We start from the raw sequence: 24,218 nt of genomic DNA on the forward strand, positions 1-24,218 counted from the left end.
TACTGTGAGAATGGCAGCTTTTTACATTTTTTCCATTGACATGAATGGGTGAAATATGATTTTCTGTTTCTAGCTCCGTCCACGTGTGCAGGTGGGCCGCGAGACCCCCAGAACATATCACCCCAGGTAGTGAGGGATCTGCATACCAAGTTTAGTTCAAATCGGTCAAGCCGGTTTTGATTTACTGTGAGAATGGCAGCTGTTTACATTTTTTCCATTGACATGACTGGGTGAAATCTGATTTTCTGTTTGTAGCTCCGCCCACGTGTGCAGGTGGGCCGTGAGACCCCCAGAACATATCACCCCAGGTAGTGAGGGATCTGCATACCAAGTTTCGTTCAAATCGGTCAAGCAGTTTTTTAAATACTGTGAGAATGGCAGCTTTTTACATTTTTTCCATTGACATGAATGGGTGATATCTGATATTCTGTTTGTAGCTCCGCCCACATGTGCAGGTGGGCCGCGAGACCCCCAGAACATATCAGCCCAGGTAGTGAGGGACCTGCATACAAAGTTTCGTTCAAATCGGTCAAGCCGTTTTTGAATTACAGTGAGAATGGCAGATTTTTACATTTTTTCCATTGACATGAATGGGTGAAATCTGATTTTCTGTTTGTAGCCCCGCCCACGTGTGCAGGTGGGCCGCGAGACCCCCAGAACATATCACCCCAGGTAGTGAGGGATTTGCATACCAAGTTTCGTTCAAATCGGTCAAGCAGTTTTTTAAATACTGTGAGAATGGCAGCTTTTTACATTTTTTCCATTGACATGAATGGGTGAAATCTGATGTTCTGGTTGTAGCTCTGCCCACGTGTGCAGGTGGGCCGCGAGACCCCCAGAACATATCACCCCAGGTTGTGAGGGATCTGCATACCAAGTTTCGTTCAAATCGGTCAAGCCGTTTTTGAATTACAGTGAGAATGGCAGCTTTTTACATTTTTTCCATTGACATGAATGGGTGAAATCTGATTATCTGTTTGTAGCTCCGCCCACGTGTGCAGGTGGGCCGCGAGACCCCCAGAACATATCACCCCAGGTAGTGAGGGATCTGCATACTAAGTTTCATTCAAATCGGTCAAGCCGGTTTTGAATTACTGTGAGAATGGCAGCTTTTTACATTTTTTCCATTGACATGAATGGGTGAAATCTGATTTTCTGTTTGTAGCTCCGCCCATGTATGCAGGTGGGCCGCGAGACCCCCAGAACATATCACCCCAGGTAGTGAGGGATCTGCATACCAAGTTTTGTTCAAATCGGTCAAGCCGTTTTTTAATTACTGTGAGAATGGCAGCTTTTTACATTTTTTCCATTGACATGAATGGGTGAAATCTGATTTTATGTTTGTAGCTCCGCCCACGTGTGCAGGTGGGCCGCGAGACCCCCAGAACATATCATACCAGGTAGTGAGGGATCTGCATACCAAGTTTCGTTCAAATCGGTCAAGCCGTTTTTGCGTGATCGCGGCACATACACACATACATACACACATACATACACACATACATACCTCCGATTTTATATATATATATATGTAGATAGATAAAGAGTTTTACCTCATGCAAAATTGTGATTTAGATTCTAAAGTATCAATTGCAAGAGACAAGATTTTGGTGTAGTCCTCTAGGGGAGAATCAATATCCGACTTGTGCCTTGAAATCTTGTGCCTTAAGTTTATGGTGGTCATGCCCACAACTGCCTTCAGCTCTCACCTCCTCCAGATACAACCCCCATCTTACATCAAGCCATCACCGCCAGGAAAGGTGCCGAATTTCGTGACAGTTTACGAAATTACGTACACACGCACAAGTTGCACTGCCTCCAATGGTTACCTTACGTTCTGGAACGTTGCCCGCTATTGTCCTCTCCACTCCACCTCACAATCACGTACAGACACAGGAAAGCGCTTGCATGAGGTTACAGCAGCGAGGCGGGTCATGTTCCAGAACAATGGTAACATACTGAGGGCCTCATAATAGTACCTGGCCACGAGTTTGAGACCACTGGTATAGATGCACCTTTTTTTGTCCAGTATGTCTGTCATAACTAGACTGTAAGGTCTTTTGAGCAGTAACTGTCTATTCTATTTTGGGGGTACAGCACTGCATATGCTTAGTAGTGCTATAGAAATGATAAATAATAGTTTATTTTCTGAATTTGAATGTATATATTGCTAGAGAATTATGCACTATAGCTGGAGGATTTTTAATTGCATTGAAAATCTGCTTAAAGATATTCTTGCCCTGCAGGCTTCTTTTGTGCCAGTAGTTAAGGTGAATGATTAAATTTAGTGGATTAAGTTAAAATGCTGAACACAAAACAACCCTCTTTCTCATTTCAATAGTTAGGATGACTTGACTATTGTACTCTGCCTTGCTGTATGGATCGAAATTTGATTAGTCCAATTAAATATTAATAATCCGTCTCTGATATTACATCAATTCGGCAAACTTGTTCAGTGCTATTGGGCTGTTATATTTCCATCTTCCAGTTAGCTTACTGGTATTACAGCCGAGGTTAAACCTGACCCAAGTTCTAATCATTGTACCACGTTCAAACTCGGAGCCAGCAGCCCTGAGTTTCTTACTTTATTACTGGAGCTAGAGGCCCAAAGGTCTCCTCCTGTGTGCACAGCATGTCAGTTGTTACATTGCTCAGAAGAGTCGGCTCAAAGAAGTTCTTCCCAAAGCTGTGTCGCTTTCCCCCAGTCACTATATGTGCTCCTTTAGAGACCGCATCACTCACATGACTTTCTACCTGAGAAAACAAATCAGTTTACTTTAACAATGATTTCACATATATCCAAGGGGTTTACCAAAGCCAGATTTCATGAACATTAAATCCCCCTTCTTCTCCTCCCCTGACCCACCCAATTTGCAAGGCACCTGTTACATTAAGAGCTCTTTTTACTAAGGTGCGCTAGCGTTTTTAGCGCGCGCTGCATTGCCAGCTCTATGCAGTGCGCGCTAAAACCGCTAGCGCAGTTTTGTACAAGGAGCCCTAAAATTTAAAGGAGAATTTTCAAGTCAGGATTCATTTTAAAACTGCATGTTTAGTTTTAAGTTTTGGATGGGTTGGCTCCAGTTGTGTTAGTCTCATGTTTGAATTTCTTTTCTAGTAATTTGGTTTTTAAGACAGCGACAGAGACTTTCATTTTAAAATAATTCTTGAACAATCTTTTTCTTTTCAAGCAGCCTGTCTAGAATGCAATTCCAGTGGAGATCCAGCCTTTGACTTCTTATAGTCTTTCATTGTAGTCTTAAATCTGATTATTTTGGTAACATTCTGGAACAACACAACACCTTAAGCAACCTAATCCTGAACGCACTAACATACCGTTCATTCAGAAAATCACTAAAAACCCACTTATTCAACAAATTTATCTGATCCATCAATTCTGCTCATCTTACACTTTCCTTCCTCCTACCCTACCCTCGTCACTCAACTATCTTCTACCCCTTCCCAAATCTAACTGATGTAACCTCACTGTCCTTACAGCACCTCTTGTTGTACACCATCCTGAACTGAAAACGTATGACGGGATATAAATAAAGCTATTATTATTATTATTATTAATTTTTTGTTTACTGTTTTTATTGTTAGCCACTTCGGGATCTCTTGTGAGGGTAGAGGTGATACAGAAATCTACAGAATAGAATAGACTAGAAAAAAAATACTTTCCATTTTTTCAAGGTGTCTGGAGTTATTTTTATTTACCTTTTCCACTGCTTTTTCATTAATTAATGGACCTTGGGTGGTGCCTTCCTGGAATCCACTTCCCACACGCAGCTCTCTCTGAATGACTTCAGCAAACTTTTTCACAAAGGTGTCATGGATTCCCTTCTGTACCAAGAAACGGTTTGTGCAGACACATGTCTAAAGGCATACATAATATGAGATCAGTTAAGAAACAGAATTTGACAGAGATTTTTCATTAATCTATGTTACAGGAAACATTCATGAATACTATGTTAGTATTTATAGGCCACAGAGTCAACAACTCAGTTCACATTTGTGTATAGAGATCATAAAAGGACCTCCCTCTCCCCTCCTTGACTATAGGAGACATATGAGAGAAAGGGCCGAGGACTAGCATTCAAAAAGAGAATACCTGGATTGTAATATTCAGATGGAGGCGGTCAGCATTTTTTTTAAGCACTGACCACTGCTGCCAAAATTATGTCTGGCTATTCGGGTCTTATCTAGATACTGGCAAATATCCAGGTATGTGTAGACAGCCAATGCTTAACTGGATAAGTGTTGATAGTCAGCCCTTAATCGGTTAAGTTAAACTGAAACATGATGGCAGATAAAGGCCAAATGGCCCATCCAGTCTGCCCATCTGCAGCATCCACTATCTCCTCCTCTTCCTAAGAGATCCCACGTGCCTGTCCCATGCTTTCTTGAATTCAGACACAGTCTGTCTCCACCACCTCTACCTGGAGACTATCCCATGCATCTACCACCCTTTCTGTAAAAAAGTATTTCTTTGGATTCCTTCTGAGCCTATCACCTCTTAAGTTCATCCTGTGCCCTCTCATTCGGGAGCTTCCTTTCAAATGAAAGAGACTCACTTCATGTATGTCATATAGGTATTTAAACGTATCTATCATATCTCCCTTCTCCACCTTTCCTCCAAAGTATACATATTGATATTTTTAAGTCTGACCCCATACACCCTATAACTAATAACACTGACCATTTTAGTAGCCTTCCTATGGACTGACTCCATCCTGTTTTTATCTTTTTGAAGGACTGCTACTTATGTGGGGTTAAAGGCTGAATTTTGGCACTTATCCAGTTAAGTGCTGACTCTGCCATGGACCACCCTCACAACAGCTGGTTTTGGCTTTAGTGGTTAGAGAGGATATTTAGAGGACCTATCCAGACAAATGCTGCTGAATACTACCTTGGGATTTGCTCAGCACCAGTTAACTGTGCTCAGTGGACCCCAGTTAACTGGCTATGAATATTACCTCCTGAAATGTGGTTTGTTTGTTTTTTTTTAATTGCTGTACTGGCCTATTTTCTCTCTTGATACATTTAAAACTGCCTCAGGAACTGGGTCAGGAAGGTCAGTTTGCACCAGATATTAAAAAGTAATTTGCCTACAGGGAATAAACTGTTCTGCAAATCATTGCAATCATGACCTAGAAGAGTAAGGAAGATTATGAAGAAAGAAAGACTCTTTACTATATGGTGTGTACACTTCCATAGCAAGCCTCATCCTGCCACTTGCATTTAAGTGAAAATGCAGGAGAATGACCTTAGGATGGGCACACGAAAAGTGCACTAAAAATCTATATATAGCCCAGGGATTGGGTATGTGGTAGTATGACTACGGCTTCTGGTCTTACATGTTTATAAATTGTCAACATAGGCGTTTAATTTTCTGCTAATTAGTGCTTCTTTGGGCGTACAAAATGTAGGTACTGGTGTTTCCACGCCACAGGTATTATTACTGGGTACTTTTTCCACTGGAATTAAATATGTATTTTTGTGTTACATACTTAGAAGTCATCAGTGCAGAAAAGGATACAAGACAAGCCGGGATGGGTAAGAGAGTACTAGAGGGAAGATGTGTTTTTTCAGTATTTATCCAATGAATATCTATTTTAATCTTTTTGCATCAGGAGTGTTTTATTGGCGTTTATCAGTTAAAACCCAAAATTAGAATTAGGCATGCTCTAACAGCACCCCTGAAGCAGACCCTATGAAAGGAGGGAGGGAGATGCACTGATTGATTTTTTTTTTTTTTTAAAGTGACTAATGCTCAACACTAATAACATGCAAATTAAATACATACTGTTAGTGTTGAGCATTGTTCCTGGCATTGCTCTTATGTGCCAATACAGTGAATGCAGGAGGGGGTGGGGGAGGAGAAGAAGGAACCCTCGGAGTGCATTCCTTTGCCAGAAATTATGTGGGAAGGTGTGTTATGCAGCCATGGTTCCTTTTATCCTGTAATGGGAGGCTTTTGCAGCTGTAAATGTAAAGCAATGTATGAAAGCCCTGTGTATTAGCCACAAAAACCTCCATTTCATTTGAACTATCTAAAACCAGCCTAAATGAAACTCGGATTGCTTTGAGCATTGGACCCTAAAGTGGATTGGAAAGGGCTGGAACCAACTGATCTTCAGGCAGAGCTGCCAATACCCTAAACATTACATAAAGAAGCTTAGGCACTGATGAAGGGGGCCAGGAGCCCACTAGGTAAAGAAGTTTGGAAGGTCAGAATTCAAAATGTGGATCTCTTGGAAAGCTCCATGTAAACTGGGTTAAATGATTCAATTAACAATGGAAATATGGATATACTAATTCAGGGGTAGGCAAATCCGGTCCTCGAGAGCCGGAGCCAGGTCAGGTTTTCAGGACTGCCTCCTTGCGATGCAAATCTATCTCATGCATATTTATTGTGGATATTTATTATGGCTCCGGCTCTTGAGGACCGGAATTGCTTACCCCTGTACTCGGATGTAGCAATATGCTGCTTGTAACTGCCTAGAACACCGATTTGCGAGAAATTGGCAGAATATAAGACTGCACATAACATTATCCCAAAGAATGTGTAAGGTTTCCAGCGACAGACTGTTTAACTGTGGTTTGGAAACAGATGATCAGAGTTCTAGTAGCCAAATACAGAGCGAAGTAGAACTGTTCTTCCCTATTGGGGGTTATGGGGGGAGGAGAGTACTACTTAAAGAGTTCTTGTTAGGTGATTGGCAACATTGATAAGTGATAAATTTCTCTAACAAAACTCTGTATTTTGTGTAATTCCCATACACACTGTAGATTTGTATAACAAATCTTTAGTTTTCAATGCCCTATATTATATAAATTTTTTTCTTGTCTGAATCAGTAATCTAATAAAAACAAAAGTTATTGGGGGTTTTTTTTAATCAGAGTGCAAAACAATAAGTGAGAATGTCTCAAAAATGAAATATAGAACGTATCAGTAGAGATAAGGTGCAGAAATATGTTACCTTCCTGCCAAATACCCTTATTGAGCATCCCTTCAAAAATATAATTAGTACAACTTTGTTTTAAAAAAAAAAAAAAACAACCCACCAAATGCTGCAGATAACTTCAAAGCCTGTATCCAACTAAGCTTCATTCAGAACTGAAAAGAAGCTTCCATGTCCAGGCTCCCAATCTCCCCTTATTAGACCCCAGCCATGCTTGGATGCTGGCATCTGCAGAGGGGCACAGAAATTTCTATTTGTAATTTGGTGGACGGATAATCCCTTTCAGGAAGGATAGTAACTCTTAACAGTGCTGCAAAACCTTGTGCCAAAATGAAGGAATAACAGATCCAGACCTCCCACAGGATATGAAACAGCAGCTCATTTTAGCCATACATTTATCAACAACAGAACCCAGCAAATAAAAACACACACAAGTACTAAAAGGTATTATTGTAAATCTTCATCCATATGAATGTTAAGGTAAGTTAGTAGCTAAGGTAGTTTTAGCCAAAGTGATCTTACTACAAAAAAAATGAACTGCCACTTTTAAATACACTTCTCCCTCCAAATTCGCAGGTTTAGGACTTGCGACTTCAGTTATTTGCTAGTTTCTGCACCCTGACCCACCCCCCTGCCTCCCAGACCTCTCCACACCTTACCTGGTGGTCTAGCGGTGAAGCGGGGCAGAAGCAATCTTCCTACGCTCCTGCCCTGTGCAGAGCCGTGAACAAAAATGGCTGCCATGAGTTCCTGTGGTCTCACGAGACTACAGTGGGAACTCACGGCAGCCATTTTTGTTCACAGCTCTGCATGGGGCAGGCTCGTAGGAAGATTGCTCCTGCCCTGCTTCACCGCTAGACCACCAGGTAAGGTATGGAGAGGTCCAGGAGGTAGGGGTTTGTCACAGTCGACCCTAAAAGTTATTTGCGATTTTTCCATATTCGTAGGCCAGCTCTAACCTTAACCCCTGGGAATATGAAATGAGAAGTGCACTGTTTCCAAGTTAGTTGCTCCCTCTTATCCTTCTCCCCCTTCCACCCCAAATCCCATTCTTGCTTTTGTCTCACAGAAGGAAACGCACTTGTCCTGAGTTACGATACTTTGAAGCTAAGGCTCCTGCCACAGCTTTGTTGATATCTGCGCTATCAAACACGATGAATGGGGCGTGGCCCCCAAGCTCCATAGAAACTCTCTTCACCGTGCCAGCTGCATGCTGCAGTAGTATCTGTAGACAAGAGAGGGAGACAAGGCCGTATTATAAAAAGCAACACATTTTGTCAAAGTGCATGCTTCACCAGAATCATTCACACCACCAACAGGCAAATGGAACAAACTATGAGGAGGATTTTAACAGAAACCCAAACAGGAGGCCAGTATAGGATAGAAGGCTCCAGAAAAAAGTGTCAAGCGCCTATCTGGAATTTCTTTCTGTTAAAGAAAAATATCGCCAGATAGACTCCGGTATGACACAAAAGAAAAACAAATGTGTTGAGTTAACTAGGATTTTCAATTGTAAACTGCCCAGAAGGCCTTGACCCTGGGAGCGGGATAGTAAGATCTGAATAAATTTGGAAACTTGGAGGCATTACCAGTGGTGTCTTGCAGGGAATGATTCTTAGTTTCATTGTTATTGGGAAAAGGGCTGAGAAAGGGGTTCTTTATTTGCAGATGATAACAAAATCTGCGACAGGGCAGATACCTTAGAAAGTGTGGATAACATGAAGACTAAGAAATGATCTAGTCAAAATTAAATGCAACAAAATCCCTAGGGATATAGGGGCTGGGGTTCTTCTATGCATGCAAGTTTTAGGGGTTATTCTGGATCAAAAATTGACATATCATAATCAGATTAGTGCAGTAGTAAGAGGATGTTTTCAGAGGTTACGAATGATTAGATCAATTGCCCCCTTCCTGGACTCATCTTCACTGAATATCCTTGTACACTCGCTGATAATTTCAAAGTTAGACTATTGCAACTCGCTCTACAAAGGAGTAGCTCTTAAAGAAATCCGTCGATTACAATTAATTCAAAACACCGCAATTAAGATTATAACGAATAACAAAAAAATTTGATCATGTGACTCCTCTTCTTAAAGAAGCTCATTGGCTTCTAATTGTTCACAGAATCTCCTACAAATTAGCAATATTAACATTCAAAATATTAACAACTAAAGCTCCATCATTCCTAGAAAGGTACATTATTCCATATATTCCGACTAGATACGATCTTTGCGGTGACAGCGCCCAGAATATAGAACTCCTTACCAGCATTTATTAAGGAAGAAAAATCACTAAATAAATTTAAAGGATTGTTAAAATGCTGGTTCTACAAGGATGCTTTTGAAACTTAATCATCAGTCTCTTTTGATCTCATTCGTTGCTTAAACTCACATGTCCTTTGTCTTTAGGCTCCGAGAAAATGGAAAAAAAAAAAAAAGTTCTTAATTTTCTATTCCATTGGTCAGTACAGTAGACAGCAAAAAAAGGGGACTCAGGCCCCTATTCCACTTTAACTGGTACACTTGTGGTGGAAAGCACGAGTCCACCCAAAACTCAATGTACTGACATATAAGTGACACCGGCAAGCATAAGGGCTGTTGGAGAGGTATACAGTTGGGTACAGGAAGTTGTAGGGAAGTTTTAGAAGGCTCACCATACAATGTAAGGGGGTTATGATGAATGTATACCTGGGATCTTTTAACTGAAGTTCACATAACTATACCCTAGGGTGTTCCACTGCTCTGTTGGATGTCTGTGTGGCCAGTCTACTAAGAATGCCGACCCTCCTACATCCCAATGGTTTTTTTGTGCATTTTTCATATGGGTGTTTGTTCTTTTTGAAAATGGTTAAAAAAAAAGATAGATTCACTAAAGACAAACATCTAGGAAATGTTCATTTTTTGACAAAATTAAAAGATAGACATTTTTCTAGTTTTAAAATGGTCATTTTCTCTACCAGATTTTTGGACATTTCCCCCCAAATGTCCACAATCAGATTCAGACATTGTATTGAAAATGCCCCTCATTGTCATGTATAGGCAGACTGGATAAGCCACACAATCTGTCATGTTTTATGTTTCAACAAAGAACCTTCCACCAAGGTCCTCTCCCTACCATGCAAAAACCTCTAGTTTTAATGTGTCACATACCTTTCCTGTTGCAGTTGAACCAGTGAAAGAGATTTTGGCCACCAAAGGGTCAGTACAAAGAGCCTCTCCCACAGAAGGAGCCTTTTCTCTAGAACAGGGGACAACATTATATACACCTGCAGGAATCCCAGCCTGATCAGCTAGCTACAATAAAAAAAAGTATCACATAATCACGTTTCAACCTCTAATAAGCAACATGCCTGAAAAGTACAAAACAATTAGGAAAATCAAGACCAGTTCAAGAAAAAGGACCCACTCCCTCTCTGATATTCAGAGGGGATATTCTGTAGCAGTCAGGATTTTCATATGGATTTGGCTTTGAGTGGACTGAACTACCATAATGTTCTATACTTTGGCCTGCCTTTGAAGTCCTTGCGTTCCCTTTTGGTAGTTCAGAACACAGTTGTCTATCTCGCCAGTTGTGACTATCATACCCATAGACAGTCTATTTTATGCTCATTGTATTAATTACTTATCTTCCATAGACTGATGCTTAAAGTGTGTATTAGAGAATGACACGGTGACAAAATTCATCACCGTTCCCGTCCCCGCAGATAACCGCGGGAAACCATCTTCATGTCATTCTTTAAGGAGAGAGGGAAGAATCAGAGCATGAATGGCCACAACCACTGACCCGCAAGCTTTGCTTTGAAGAATGCTGGTGTAGAAGGACCGAGGTTGAAATAGACACTAGAAAATGACATGGGATTATTTCCTGCGGTTATCCGCGGGGACGGGAACGGTGATGAATTTTGTCACCGTGTCATTCTCTAGTGTGTATCTTGATTGTAAATTTCTGCAATGGCTATACTATAATAACCACTGCAGTTATAGGAAACAAATCTTTTCAGCGTCCCATCTTTGAGAGAAGTATATGAGTAGATCTAGAAAATCCTGCTTCTGTTATTGAACCTACATAATATACTGTATAATTTGTTGGCCCTATCCTTAAGGAGTAAACAAGACTGGCTGGGATTTTGCAAGCACCTAAAGCCTTTTGGTTTGCTTTAATCAAAACATTCAGAAAAGAAATAAAGACCCTACTTTTCAAGAAATCCCTGCAAACGACTTAATACTGCTAGCTCCTTCCCACTCCCAATACCTTCCCAATTCCCAAAAACAACCTCATCCACTCTTTAGCTCCTCTAGAAATTACCAGATATCTTCTTGTAATACGTTTTTTATAATTCTTTTACAATCCGCCTTGAACCACAAGGCAATGGTGAAATAGAAATCTCTAATGTAATGTTACTTAAGATGATTTTTTAGGAAAATGGTTATTTAATTTTTATTGAAGTATTTTGTTGTGGTGTGTTGCTATTTTATATTTTCATGATGTTCTGCATGTACTTATACTCTTTGTATAGTCTATTGCCTGAAGTTGACAGAATATAAAGAGTTTCAAATAAATTAAACTTAAAACTGATCTTAATCACCCACTGCCTTAAACTTGTACTTTTAGAAGTTTTCGCCTTAGCAAAAATAGTAGGGATAATCAAGTTTTAGTTTCTAAGATAACAATTAACCAGGCTCAAACCTCTCAGAGATTGCTATATTATTGAGTTACCTTGAACTACACAACATATGCTAACAATTAGTAAATGGCTCCTTATCTGCTGCAGAGACAATTGTATTCCTTTAGGCCCTGCAGCAGACAATGGACTAAACAACAGTAAATGACTCCTAGTCCCACTGGGACAAAGGTAAGATTATTTCAAGGCAGTGGCAGAGTTCTAATGAAGGCCCCCCAAGCAAAATATCGAAGAGAGGCCTAGCAACAAGGGAAGCCACCACACGAGATACAGAAGCAGATTCCAGGTGAGCCATTTAAGCCTCTGTGCCTCTTACACTACAGGGATTACTTGAGTAGAATTTACATCACCTTCAAAATTTTATTTTTTAGTATTCAAAACCCTCTCTACTAATGAACCTCAATTTACTGATAAATTGCTCATCCCTTATAGCATTTCGCGTTCTCTCCGGTCTACTAATCATAAGCATATACTAGTCCACTCTTTGAAAGTTATTGGGACACGACGACATGATATGTTTTCAGTGATGGTACCGCAGCTTTGGAACGCCATGCCACAGCATTTTAAGAGTGGAAAACGATTTGAGTCTTTTTAAAAGTAATTTAAAAAGTTTTCTTTTTAAAGATGCTTTTAACCTTTAAATTATGTTTAATCTTTATATTTCTTTCTTTCTTTGATTGCATTTTTCCCTTCCTATTGTTTTTTCCATATTTAGTTCTCCTCTTTACCTTAAAAATACTGAATTGTAGTTCTGTTCCCCCTTACCTTTTGTATTACCGTATTTTCGCGGATATAACGCGCACCATTGTAAAACGCGCACAGGGGTATAGCGCGCAGAAATCACGATGATATGTACAAAAACTTTTCTATACCGCGCTCAGGCATATAACGCGCATGCTGCCCGACTCTCCTTTCGCCCGCCCTGACTTTCCGTGCGCTGTCCCGACTCTCCGTTCACCCCCCCTGACTTCCGTGCACTGTCCTCCCTTGAAGTCCTGTCCCCCCTTGAAGGTCTGTCCCCATCCTGAAAGCCTGATGCCCCCCCCCGACGTCCGATACATCCCCCCCCCGGCAGGACCACTCGCACCCTCACCCCGAAGGACCGCCGACTCCCCAACAATATCGGGCCAGGAGGGAGCCCAAACCCTCCTGGCCACGGCGACCCCCTAACCCCACCCCGCACTACATTACGGGCAGGAGGGATCCCAGGCCCTCCTGCCCTCGACGCAAACCCCCTCCCCCCAACGACCGCCCCCCCCCAAGAACCTCCGCCCGTCCCCCAGCCGACCCGCGACCCCCCTGGCCGACCCCCACGACACCCCCACCCGCCTTCCCCGTACCTTTGTGTAGTTGGGCCAGAAGGGAGCCCAAACCCTCCTGGCCACGGCGACCCCCTAACCCCACCCCGCACTACATTACGGGCAGGAGGGATCCCAGGCCCTCCTGCCCTCGACGCAACCCCCCCCCCCCCCCAGCCGACCCGCGACCCCCCTGGCCGACCCCCACGACCTCCCCACCCCCCTTCCCCGTACCTTTGAAAGTTGGCCGGACAGACGGGAGCCAAACCCGCCTGTCCGGCAGGCAGCCAACGAAGGAATGAGGCCGGATTGGCCCATCCGTCCTAAAGCTCCGCCTACTGGTGGGGCCTAAGGCGCGTGGGCCAATCAGAATAGGCCCTGGAGCCTTAGGTCCCACCTGGGGGCGCGGCCTGAGGCACATGGGCCAAACCCGACCATGTGTCTCAGGCCGCGCCCCCAGGTGGGACCTAAGGCTCCAGGGCCTATTCTGATTGGCCCACGCGCCTTAGGCCCCACCAGTAGGCGGAGCTTTAGGACGGATGGGCCAATCCGGCCTCATTCCTTCGTTGGCTGCCTGCCGGACAGGCGGGTTTGGCTCCCGTCTGTCCGGCCAACTTTCAAAGGTACGGGGAAGGGGGGTGGGGGGGTCGTGGGGGTCGGCCAGGGGGGTCGCGGGTCCGCTGGGGGGGGGGGGGGTTTGCGTCGAGGGCAGGAGGGCCTGGGATCCCTCCTGCCCGTAATGTAGTGCGGGGTGGGGTTAGGGGGTCGCCGTGGCCAGGAGGGTTTGGGCTCCCTTCTGGCCCAACTACACAAAGGTACGGGGAAGGCGGGTGGGGGTGTCGTGGGGGTCGGCCAGGGGGGTCGCGGGTCGGTTGGGGGACGGGCGGAGGTTCTTGGGGGGGGGGCGGTCGTTGGAGGGAGGGTGTTTGCGTCGAGGGCAGGAGGGCCTGGGATCCCTCCTGCCCGTAATGTAGTGCGGGGTGGGGTTAGGGGGTCGCCGTGGCCAGGAGGGTTTGGGCTCCCTCCTGGCCCGATATTGTTGGGGAGTCGGCGGTCCTTCGGGGTGAGGGTGCGAGTGGTCCTGCCGGGGGGGGGATGTATCGGACGTCGGGGAGTCGGCCGGGCAAGAGGGCTTGGGCTCCCTCTTGCTCCGATCGTGGATGCGGGTGCGGGTGGGAGCGCGTGCGAGCGGTCGTTCGGGGTGGGGGTGCGAGCGGTCCTGCTGGGGGGGTGAATCGGGCGTCGGGCGGGGTGGGAACTATGTTTAAAAACTTTTGTATACCGCGCTCAGGCATATAACGCGCGAGGGGTATGCGCGGTACGTAAAATCACGTATAACGCGCGCGTTATATCCGCGAAAATACGGTAGTTGGTCTGTAAATCTACCTGTCTAACCCATTATTTTAAATTGTATGTCTAAATATATGTTTATATTTTTATCAATTTTGTACCTCGCTTAGTAAAACTAAGGGCTCCTTTTACGAAAGTGCGCTAGCGTTTTTAGCGCACGCACATGATTAGCGCTAGCTGAAAAACTACCGCCTGCTTAAAAGGAGGCGGTAGCGGCTGGCACTTGCTAAAACCACTAATACACCTTTGTAAAAGGAGCCCTAAATAAGCGATTCATCAAACTCAAATAAAACTTGAAACTTGATCACTGTTTCAAGAAAGTTGTATTCAACAAGACAACTGTGTAATACAGACATTCTGCAACTTACAGTGTGACATTAGGGCCTTTCTATCGACCTGCTGCTCCCTTCTCCTATCATGTCAGGAGACATGGAAGAACATCCTAGTGTTCAGAGCAGCAAACTGATAACCAGAGAAGCCAACGCTCAAATCCCACTTCTTCCACCTTATGACAGGCAGATTATTTCTTCATCTACCTCCTTGGGTATAAACTTGACAATAAGCTTTCTGGTGCACAGAAATACCTACTGTTCTTGAATATAACTTGTCTTGACCTCAAGGTGTAAGAATATAAGAAGAGCCATATTGAGTCAAACCAACAGTCCATCTAGCTAAATATCCTGTTGCCACAGTGGCCAATCCAGGTCACAAGTACCTGATGGAAACAGTGGCTTCCTCCATGACTTTCTCAATAGCAGACTATGGACATTTCCTCCAGGAACTTGTCCAAACCCAGTTACGCTAACTGGGCAATGAGTTCCAAAGCTTAACTATTCGTTCAGCGAAAAAATATTTCCTCCTATTTGCTTTAAAAATATTTCCATGAAATTTCATTGTGCATCCCCCGGTCTTTGCACTTTTCAAAAGAGTGAAGAAAATCGATCCACTGATACCTGTTCTACACCACTCAGAATTTTGTAGACCTCAATCATATCCCCCCTTAACCATCTCTTTCAAAGCTGAAGATCCCTAACTTCTTCAGCCTTTCCTCATAAGAGAGAAATTCCATCCCCTTTATCATTTTGGTCGCTCTTCTTTGAAAGACAAATATGACATTCTAAAGTCGAAATCAACATCCTTACATAATAATACAGCAGCTCACCTCAGCAAGTGCTAAAGCTGATAAAGGTGTGTCTTCTGCAGGCTTCACCACCACTGTGCAGCCGGCTGCTAGAGCAGCTGCCACCTTCCGTGTGATCATAGCGCTGGGGAAATTCCACTGCAGGACAAGGGGGATGGGAGAGAAAAACAAATTTCAGATTATTCCTCCATGACAGACAGCTGGTTACACCGGCACTTTCATATCTAATGCTCATGTAAACAAAGTTCACTAAAAATCCTGGGCTGGTTTTTCACCTGTGGCACTTAAATTACAACATATACAGTGGCAGTTTAGAAAGGATGTACGAGTCAGATTTGAGATACCCAGGTTGGGATGTCTCAACTTTTGCAACTATTTTAGAACAGGATTTAACATGGTAGAACCTGTTTAAAATACACAGAGAGGTGGGCATTTACAGTCATGTGAAAAAATTAGTACACCCCATGGATTATTCAGTTCTTTCTTAAGAAATGTTCACATATCGATGTCAAGTCTTTTTTTTTTTTAAATTTATCTCTGGAATAAAAGTGATGTATAGTGCTCCTCCGGTCATTTGTGGTTGGCGATTCGCAGTCCCAGTCATTCGCAGTATTTTCCGACCGCGAATGACCAGGCAGGAGGGCAGCCAGAGAGCCAGCGAGTGAAGGAAATCACTCGCGGTATGCTCCGACCGCCTCTTCCTGCACTAAAGTCGAGCCTCACCAATCAGGAACTGCATGTCAAAACAGATCTGACAGTCTGAGATTTTGCCTTCTTCCATTTATGATCCATCAGTGCAAATGAATTGACATAGTTCATTTTTGTTTCATTCCACTTTTTTTGTGTATTTGATATTTGGTTGTGGAATTGCTGCTTTTTTGTTTTGTGATATTTTACTGACCAGTATAAAAGAGTTATCTATAAACAACTTGAAAATCTGAAAATGGACAAATATATGGGGCTGGAAGGGACACATCCCAGAATAAGAACATAAGAACATAAGCAGCGCCTCTGTTGGGTCAGACCAGAGGTCCATCACACCCAGCAGTCCGCTCACACGGCGGCCCATCAGGTCCAGGACCTGTATAGTAATCCTCTATCTGTACCCTTCTATCCCTTTTTCCTTCAGGAAATCATCCAATCCCTTCTTGAAACCCAGTAGCATACTCTGTCCTATTACACCCTCTGAAAGCGCATTCCAGGTGTCCACCACCCTTTGGGTGAAGAACTTCCTGAATCTGTCCCCTCTTAATTTTTCCGAATGCCCTCTCGTTCTTGTAGTTTTCGAAAGTTTGAAAAATCTGTCCCTCTCTACTTTCTCCATGCCCTTCATGATCTTGTAAGTCTCTATCATGTCCCCTCTAAGGGAGTTCAGAGAAATCCTGGTAGGAACTCTCTTAAGGATTAATTTAATAGACCTTTGGAGTCAGGAGAGGTTCCACGGGATTGGAGATGAGAGGATTAAGTCCCTCTTCACAAAAGCGGGGTGAGGGAATAAGTGGGGAAAAAACAGGCTGGAAAGCTTTACATTGGTGGTAGGAAAAATAATGGAGTTGCCACTGAACAAAAAGATAAGTTAAGTTCCTAGAATACAAGGCAACATAGTTTTACCAAAGTAAAATCCTCCCAAACAAATCTGATTGATTTCTCTGACAGGGGGAACAAAGAACTGGATAAAGGGCATGCACTAGATGTAGTCTACTTATTTCAGCAAGCCTTTGATCTAGTTCCTCACAGACAACTCCCAAATAAACTGAGAGAGCTGACCTTAAGACCCAAAGTGGTGAACTGGATTGGAAATTGGTGGCAACAGAGGGTGGTGGCAAATGGAATTCACCTGGAATATCTCAGGGGTCAGTAGAGGGGCCGATACAGTTTAATATATTTGTGAGAAATATCGCTGAAGGTTTAGAAGGAACAGTTTTCATTTTTACAGATGACATATATATAGCCAATACAGTGGGTACCAGAGGGAGTAGAAACCATGACAAGAGATCTCCAAAAAATAGAAGAATGGTCAAAGGTCTGACATTAAAATTTAATGTAAAGTAGTGCAGAGTGATGCACTGGGGTTGCAGAAATCCAAAGGAGATGTACAAGGTACGAAACAAGAGCACAGCTCAGGAGAGGGACCTTGGGACGATGGTGTCCGAGGATCTTAAGGTGACAAAACAATGTGATAAGGCAGTGATCACAGCCAGAAGGAAGCTAGGCGTATAACCAGCAAAGGAAGAGAGGAGTATAACCAGTAAAACAAATGAGGTGTTGATGCCACTGAACAAGTTGTTGGTGAGGCCCCAATTGGAATATTGTGTTCAGTTTTGGCGGTCGTATCTTGCTAAGGATGTACAAAGACTTGAATCAATTCAGAGAAAGGTAATAAAAATGGCATGAGGTTTGCACCAAAAGATGAATGAGGAGTGGCACAGTGGTTAAAGCTACAGCCTTAGCACACTGGGGTTCTGGGTTCAAACCCACGCTGCTTTTTGTGACCCTGGACAAGTCAATTAATCCCCCCATTGCCCCAGGAACATTAGCTAGATTGTGAGCCCGCCGGGACAGACAGGGAAAAATGCTAGAGTACCTGAATAAATTCATGTAAACCGTTCTGAGCTCTTCTGGGTGAATGGTATAGAAAATTGAATAAATAAATAAATAAGTATACTCTGGAGGAAAGAGTGATATGATACAATGCCTCTGTGTAAATCTCTAGTGAGACCTCATTTAGAAGTACTACATACAATTCTGGAGACCATATCTTCAAAAAGATATGAACAGGATGGAGTTAGTCCAGTGGGCAGCTACTGAAATGGTCAGTGGTCTTCATTACAAAACATATGAGACTTAAAGATCTCAATATTTAGAAAGGAAGGGAGAGAGATATGATAGAGACATTTAAATATCTCTGTAGCATAAGAACAAAGGAGGTAAATTTCTTTCAATGAAAAAGAAGCTATGGGATGAGGGGGAATAGGATGAAGGTGAAAAGGGAGAGATTCAGGAGTAACCTGAAGAAATACTTCATGGAACGGCCTACTGGTGAAGCTAGTGAAGACCAAGACTCCATCTGAATTCGAGAAAGTTTGAGACTAGTACATAGGATTTCTAAGGGAGAGGGATGGTAGATGGCATGGTTGAGTAGACTGGATAGTCATATGGTTTTTATCTGCCTTTATTTTTGTATGTGTCTTTGACCATGAAGTCTCTCTCCTGAAACTGGGAAACATCAGCATTGGATGTCAGCAATTTGGTGTTCTCTGCCTCTGTCTACTGAAAGGGAGACAAAAAACCATCAATCAGAACAGGTCTGATGGGACAAAATAAACAAACCAACCTATTTCCTGAAGCTGATAAGCTTGAAAATAATGCCAAAACTCAAGAACATCAGAAAACCGATGGTATGTTGAAAGACAGAAAACTTATTTATGCTTAGTAAATCAGGGCCTGAGCCTACAAACTTAGTGGTTACATTTGTAAGTGTTTTTTCTGACCCTTTCTTTCCTTAAGCTAGGAGAAAAAGATCACTTTGCTGGTCCACGGTTGGAAGGGAAACCTCCCCTGACTGAATGCTAAGTGTCACTCTTTGATTTAGAGAAGTCACCCTCCACGGTAGCAACCAAAATGTTCATGTTATTAATGCTAGGGGTTTTTAAGATTATGCTATTGCACCTACCGGAGTGATTATAGTTGCCACACCAACTGGCTGCTTCAGCACCAAGAATCGGCGATCCCTCAGAGGAGAAGAAATTATGTCACCACAAGTACGACGAGCTTCTTCTGAGAACCATTCAACAAAGCCAGCGGAGTAGAGAGTCTCCCCCATGGCCTCCTTCAGTGGCTTGCCCTGTGTTTGCCAAGAAGGAAAGGATTAACATTCCCATCAGGACTCTGCAAGTCATACCCACCCTCTGGAGTAAATCCAAACCCCCAAGCTTCTGTAATGCAAATAAGTTGTTTCTGTAAGGCTTATTGCAGGATTTTACCGTGTCAATATATAGCAGCATACAGATTGAGAGAGAAAAACAATTTAAAAATAACACTATTTTTTTTTTCAGTTCAAGAAATTTTTTAAAATTGATTTTACACACAATAAAACATCAACAGACAAAACAGACTACAACAATTAGATGCTGTGCTGTTGTTCCAGGAAAACATCAACAGCAGACCAAACATCATTTAAGTTTATGCAAAGATCCACCTTTCACTGCTACTGCCCTCTCATACTTACAGTATAAACTTGGCAAACTGAACTCAAACACTCAATCACAACTGCACCGATAACAACTTGCAGAACACTCCTGCATTAACAATCATTTTCATAGCCAAGATCATAAGAAGATTAAATAGTTCAGTCTGGTTCTTACGTTGTAGAGAGGAAAAAAATGAAAGACTGACAAATCACATTAGCATAAGTTAGGACAATATTTCTGATCTAGTCTTTAAGCCCGTTACATTAACGGGTGCTAGAATAGATGTGTGTGTCTGTCTTTCTTTCTCTCTCTCTCTTTCCTCGGCTGTCCACCACCACCCCTTCCCTGCTCCCCCTGTCCAGCAGCAGCCCTTCTCCCTTTGTTTAACCTGGCCCTCTGCCTGCCTGCTTGTCTCTCCGTGGCCCCCTTCTGTTTCCCCCCCTCCCAGAGCAAAGCATGATTGCTGTCTGCCTCCCAGCACACCCCTCCCCCCAAAGCAGCCCCTTTTCCCTCTCCCCCTCCACTTCTTACCAGCATGGGACACCTTGCGGCACCCGCACGACACCCTCCTGCCATTGTAGAGACAAACCGCCGCTCAATACGCGCCCCAAGCCGGTGCACGCACCGCAAGCCGCTCCATGCGCCGCAAATGGAATTTGGCACGGAGGCACACGATACTCAGACTGAGGCACAACAGCAGTATTCTAGTACTTACAGCTGTATCCATTAATTTGGGAAATATGGCTTCCTTTTAGAAGGAATGCACTGCTCACATTACCCAGATCAAAAAGTGCTATGAACTCCATGCTTATCAATGGGCCCCGTCACGCTTGTACCTCACAAAGATATCCATATCTTTGTCATTATAAAACATGAATCTTCTCCGTGGCATGCATGCATGAAATCATGGAAAGCGCAGGGACCGCCTATTAAAATGTCACAATGGACAGCGCTGTGTACGTCTTTCAGCGCTAACACACCACAATGAGTGGAGCCTGAGGTTTGGTGGAAGCAGCAGGAGAACTTAGAAAGTGCTGGGGCCTTTGAATCCCAAGGCGATGAACCTCATCAGACAGCACACTCTACCTCACAGCATCTCTCACAGATCAGTGTTTTGCAAACAATTTCCAGCCTCGGCACACTAAACAGGTGGCCGCGTCTTGAGGGCGCACGGAAGTGCGCGGACATCGACGCAACGATATCACGCGCGCACAAGACATCATCACGCCGATACCTGTGATGGGGCCTTGAGCCGGCAGGGAGGTATCAACAGGAGAGGCGCAGAGAGAAGTAGAGGGGCACCGGTGTCTCCGCGAGAGGCACCTCCTGTAGACAGTCAGCCAGCACCGGCGACTCTCTCTCCTCTCCAGCGTCTCACGGCACACTTCGAATTCAGGGTCTTAGATCAGTGTTTCTCAACTCGGTCCTGGAGTGCCCCCTTGCCAGTCAGGTTTTCAGGATCTCCGCATTGATTTTGCATACACCTGATTTGCATACACTGCCTCCATTATATGCAAATTTATTTCATGCATAGTCTTTGTGGATATTTTGAAAACCTGACTGGCAAGGGGGCACTCCAGAACCGAGTTGAGAAACACTGTCTTAGATCATACATGCCTGTCAGGACTCTGTGGGTACCAAGATGCTGCAACTGCCTACTGCTAATGCTTATTGGTTAGTGAGGACTAGGAATAAACATTGTAGTCCTGCAGGACTGTTTGAATGGCATAATCTGACATCAGAAATTAGAAAGATTGAAAGCTTTTGTATCTTGTTTTGTCAGGTGTTGTTATGATTATCTGTATAGCTATAACTTATTTTAACTTATGATTTGTTGTTGTCTTTTTATTATGTTATCGTACCTCACATGGAACTGTAGACTATAAATATTTATGCTGTAAAAATATAATAAATATCTGTAGCAAATGTGGAATGCTAAAAAATAGACTGCGTGAAAAGTTTTATACACAGAGTCGTTACAGTCCTAGTATTTCCAGGGTTTGGAAGAAAAACAGAAAAACAAAAAGCTGCGGTTATTTTATCATGAGATTTGGTCTATTACCATAAGTTACAATAGAATATTTGCATAGTAATGTGATGCAAATATGTATTTGCATATTTTGAATCTCATTAGTACCTAACCTGCAGCAACTTAAATATCACTGTGATATTTTTAGTCGACTGGCATTAGGGGCCCTTTAGGTCATGTTAAGGACCAAATAGTTCCTGTTAAAAGTCCTAATGCCACTTGATGAATCCCCCCTTAACTGGTTAGTGGGGCATTCTGCGGGTGGCGTTAGCAAACTGGTCAGGTTAGATCATCATAAAAGTATGCAGTAACCCATATATGTTAGCTTTGCAAACCCTAAAATTCAATTCCAGTGTCCAGACATGGCCCAGCACTGAATTTCCAGTTTTAACGATAGTGGTGGTCAGCAAAACGCTGATCACCACTAGCTGAGCATCGGACCTCTTCTCTTTAAGTCTTAGGATTACTGGAGTGGAAGAATAGATCTTAAAATGTGCAAACCTGTCCAGCCAACAGTCTACTGCAGCCCTGCACAACATATGGCCCCCGGGCCGCATGCGGCTCTCACAGCCCCAGGGCCGCAAATGGCTCTCACAGCGGCCCGGCTCTCCTGCTCTTGCCCCGTTTTTGGAGCCCAGAATTTCTTCCTGCTTCCCTGATGCAGCAACACCAAGGCGCATGCAGCGACTGCAGTCCACAAGCGCTGGGCCCACAAACCTTCCTCCCCCTCCCACACCGACATCAATTCTGATGTCGGTGAGGAAGTTCCAGGCCAGCCCAGGCAGCGATTGGCTGTCCCGGAACTTCCTCTCCAACATCAGAATTGACGTCGGGGGAGGTGAAGGCTTGTGGGCACGGCTTTTTTTGGACTGCAGTCGCTGCATTCGCCTTGGTGTTGCTGCGTCGGGGAAGCAGGGTGCATCAGGGAAGCAGGGTAGCTGGGGGGGCAGGGAGATAGAAAGAAAGAAAGAAAGAAAAGGGGGCAGGGAGAGAGAAAGACAGACAGAGAAAGAAAGAAAAGGGGAGGCAGGGAGAAAGAAAGAAAGAAAGGGGAGCAGGGAGAGAGAAAGAAAGACAGGCAGAAAGAAGAGGGGGCAGGGAGAGAGAAAGAAAGAAAAAGGGAGGGCAGGGGAAGCAGGCTGCATTGTGGAAGCAGGGTGGCTTGAGGGGCAGGGAGAGAGAAAGAAAGAAAGAACGGGGCAGGCAGAGAGGAAGAAAAAGTTGGACTCATGGAGGGACAGAGAGGGATGTTGGTTAGGGAAGGAAATGAGGTCTGGAGGAGAGGAAGCATGCAGGAGGCAGAAATAAGGGAAGAAATATTGGATTCACAGTTAGAAGGAAGTCCAAACAGAAACTAATTAAATCACCAGACAACAAAGGTAGGAAAAATGATTTTATTTTCATTTTAGTGATTGAAATGTGTCAAGTTTGAGAATTTATATTTGCTGTGTGTATTGTGTGTATATGAAAAATGAAAGGAAAAAAATTACATTACAATTGGTAAAGGGGGCAGGATCTGGAGCAGAGCTTGGGTGGGTCTAGAGCGGAACTTGGGAGGTCTGTGGTTGGGGGTACTTATCTTGAAGTACTTGAGAAACACTGCTATAGGCAATCAGCTGCTGCCAGTGCCTCTCCTGTCCTCTTCCTTGCTGGCACCCCCTACTGGCGTTTCAGGACCCGTCTGGAAGGCCTCTGTGCCTACACGGATGTCAATGTGATGTCATCTTGGCAACATCCGCGCACTTCCGGGTGCCTCAAGCCATGGCCACTACCTGCAGCCCTCGCTACATTTTACGACTTCGTTTCGGCTCCGGATCATTTTTGAGTTGTACAGGCTTGGTCTACTGTGCAGATCAAAGTTTTCTAGCCCTGGACTGCACAAAGCCTTGAGTGCTTCCTCCACCTGCATGCAGCTATGATTGTCTGCAGAGAACAGTCTGCATTAGATTTCTTTAAGAACTTATGCCTGAGCCATATGTTGGCAGTGGGGTAGCTTATACTCCTCCAACTTGCTTGAGGAGCTTTGCATCCTAGTAACACAGAGTAAAAAGAAAGCAGAAACTCATCAATTCTTACATTCTCTGCTGTAATTATCCGTGCAAGCTCCTCTTTGTTCTGTATCATCAGATCATGCCATTTGCGAAGCAAAATACTTCTCTCCTGCAAGCAAAAAACAAACAAACCAATCTTTAGCAGTGGGGACTTGCTCTTGTTAAGATAAAGATAAATTTGAATCCTAAGAAAATTATTGTCTGTAATAGGTAAGTAAAATACTTAAGGAAGAAAAAATAGTGAATTTGTATCATGAAACATTCTCTTGTTCTTTTTAAATATACACACAAATATACACACATTCACTTTGTTACAGCAATGTTTCAAATTATATTTGTACACATCTTTTCCTAAAGCAAGCCTTGCTCACAGAGAGGCTCTTACATCAGGGGTTCCCAAATCTACCCTAAAGCAGCATTTCTCAATACAGGGTACACGAGCTGCTTGTTGGGGGTATATGTCACTGACCGCCACTGAGGATATTGTCTGCCTGCCCGGCCGATGTCACCGCCGGG

The 24,218-nt window shown here is 43.7% G+C and overlaps 1 protein-coding gene across 1 annotated transcript in view; it reads right to left on the minus strand.

Annotated features, from left to right (window-relative positions):
• The window catches only part of ALDH5A1 (aldehyde dehydrogenase 5 family member A1), a 42,436-nt gene that overhangs the window by 15,151 nt on the left and 3,067 nt on the right, over positions 1-24,218 (minus strand). The window contains exons 2-8 of the mRNA XM_033934502.1: positions 23,728-23,811; positions 19,106-19,276; positions 15,454-15,570; positions 10,112-10,255; positions 8,044-8,187; positions 3,715-3,873; positions 2,585-2,754 (exon numbers count right to left, since the gene is read on the minus strand). Of these exons, the coding sequence (XP_033790393.1) occupies positions 2,585-2,754; positions 3,715-3,873; positions 8,044-8,187; positions 10,112-10,255; positions 15,454-15,570; positions 19,106-19,276; positions 23,728-23,811 (989 nt within the window). The remainder of the gene's footprint in view (positions 1-2,584; positions 2,755-3,714; positions 3,874-8,043; positions 8,188-10,111; positions 10,256-15,453; positions 15,571-19,105; positions 19,277-23,727; positions 23,812-24,218) is intronic.

This window comes from Geotrypetes seraphini, chromosome 2 (genome assembly GCF_902459505.1).
Source record: "Geotrypetes seraphini chromosome 2, aGeoSer1.1, whole genome shotgun sequence".
In the NCBI taxonomy this organism is placed as follows: Eukaryota; Metazoa; Chordata; class Amphibia; order Gymnophiona; family Dermophiidae; genus Geotrypetes; species Geotrypetes seraphini.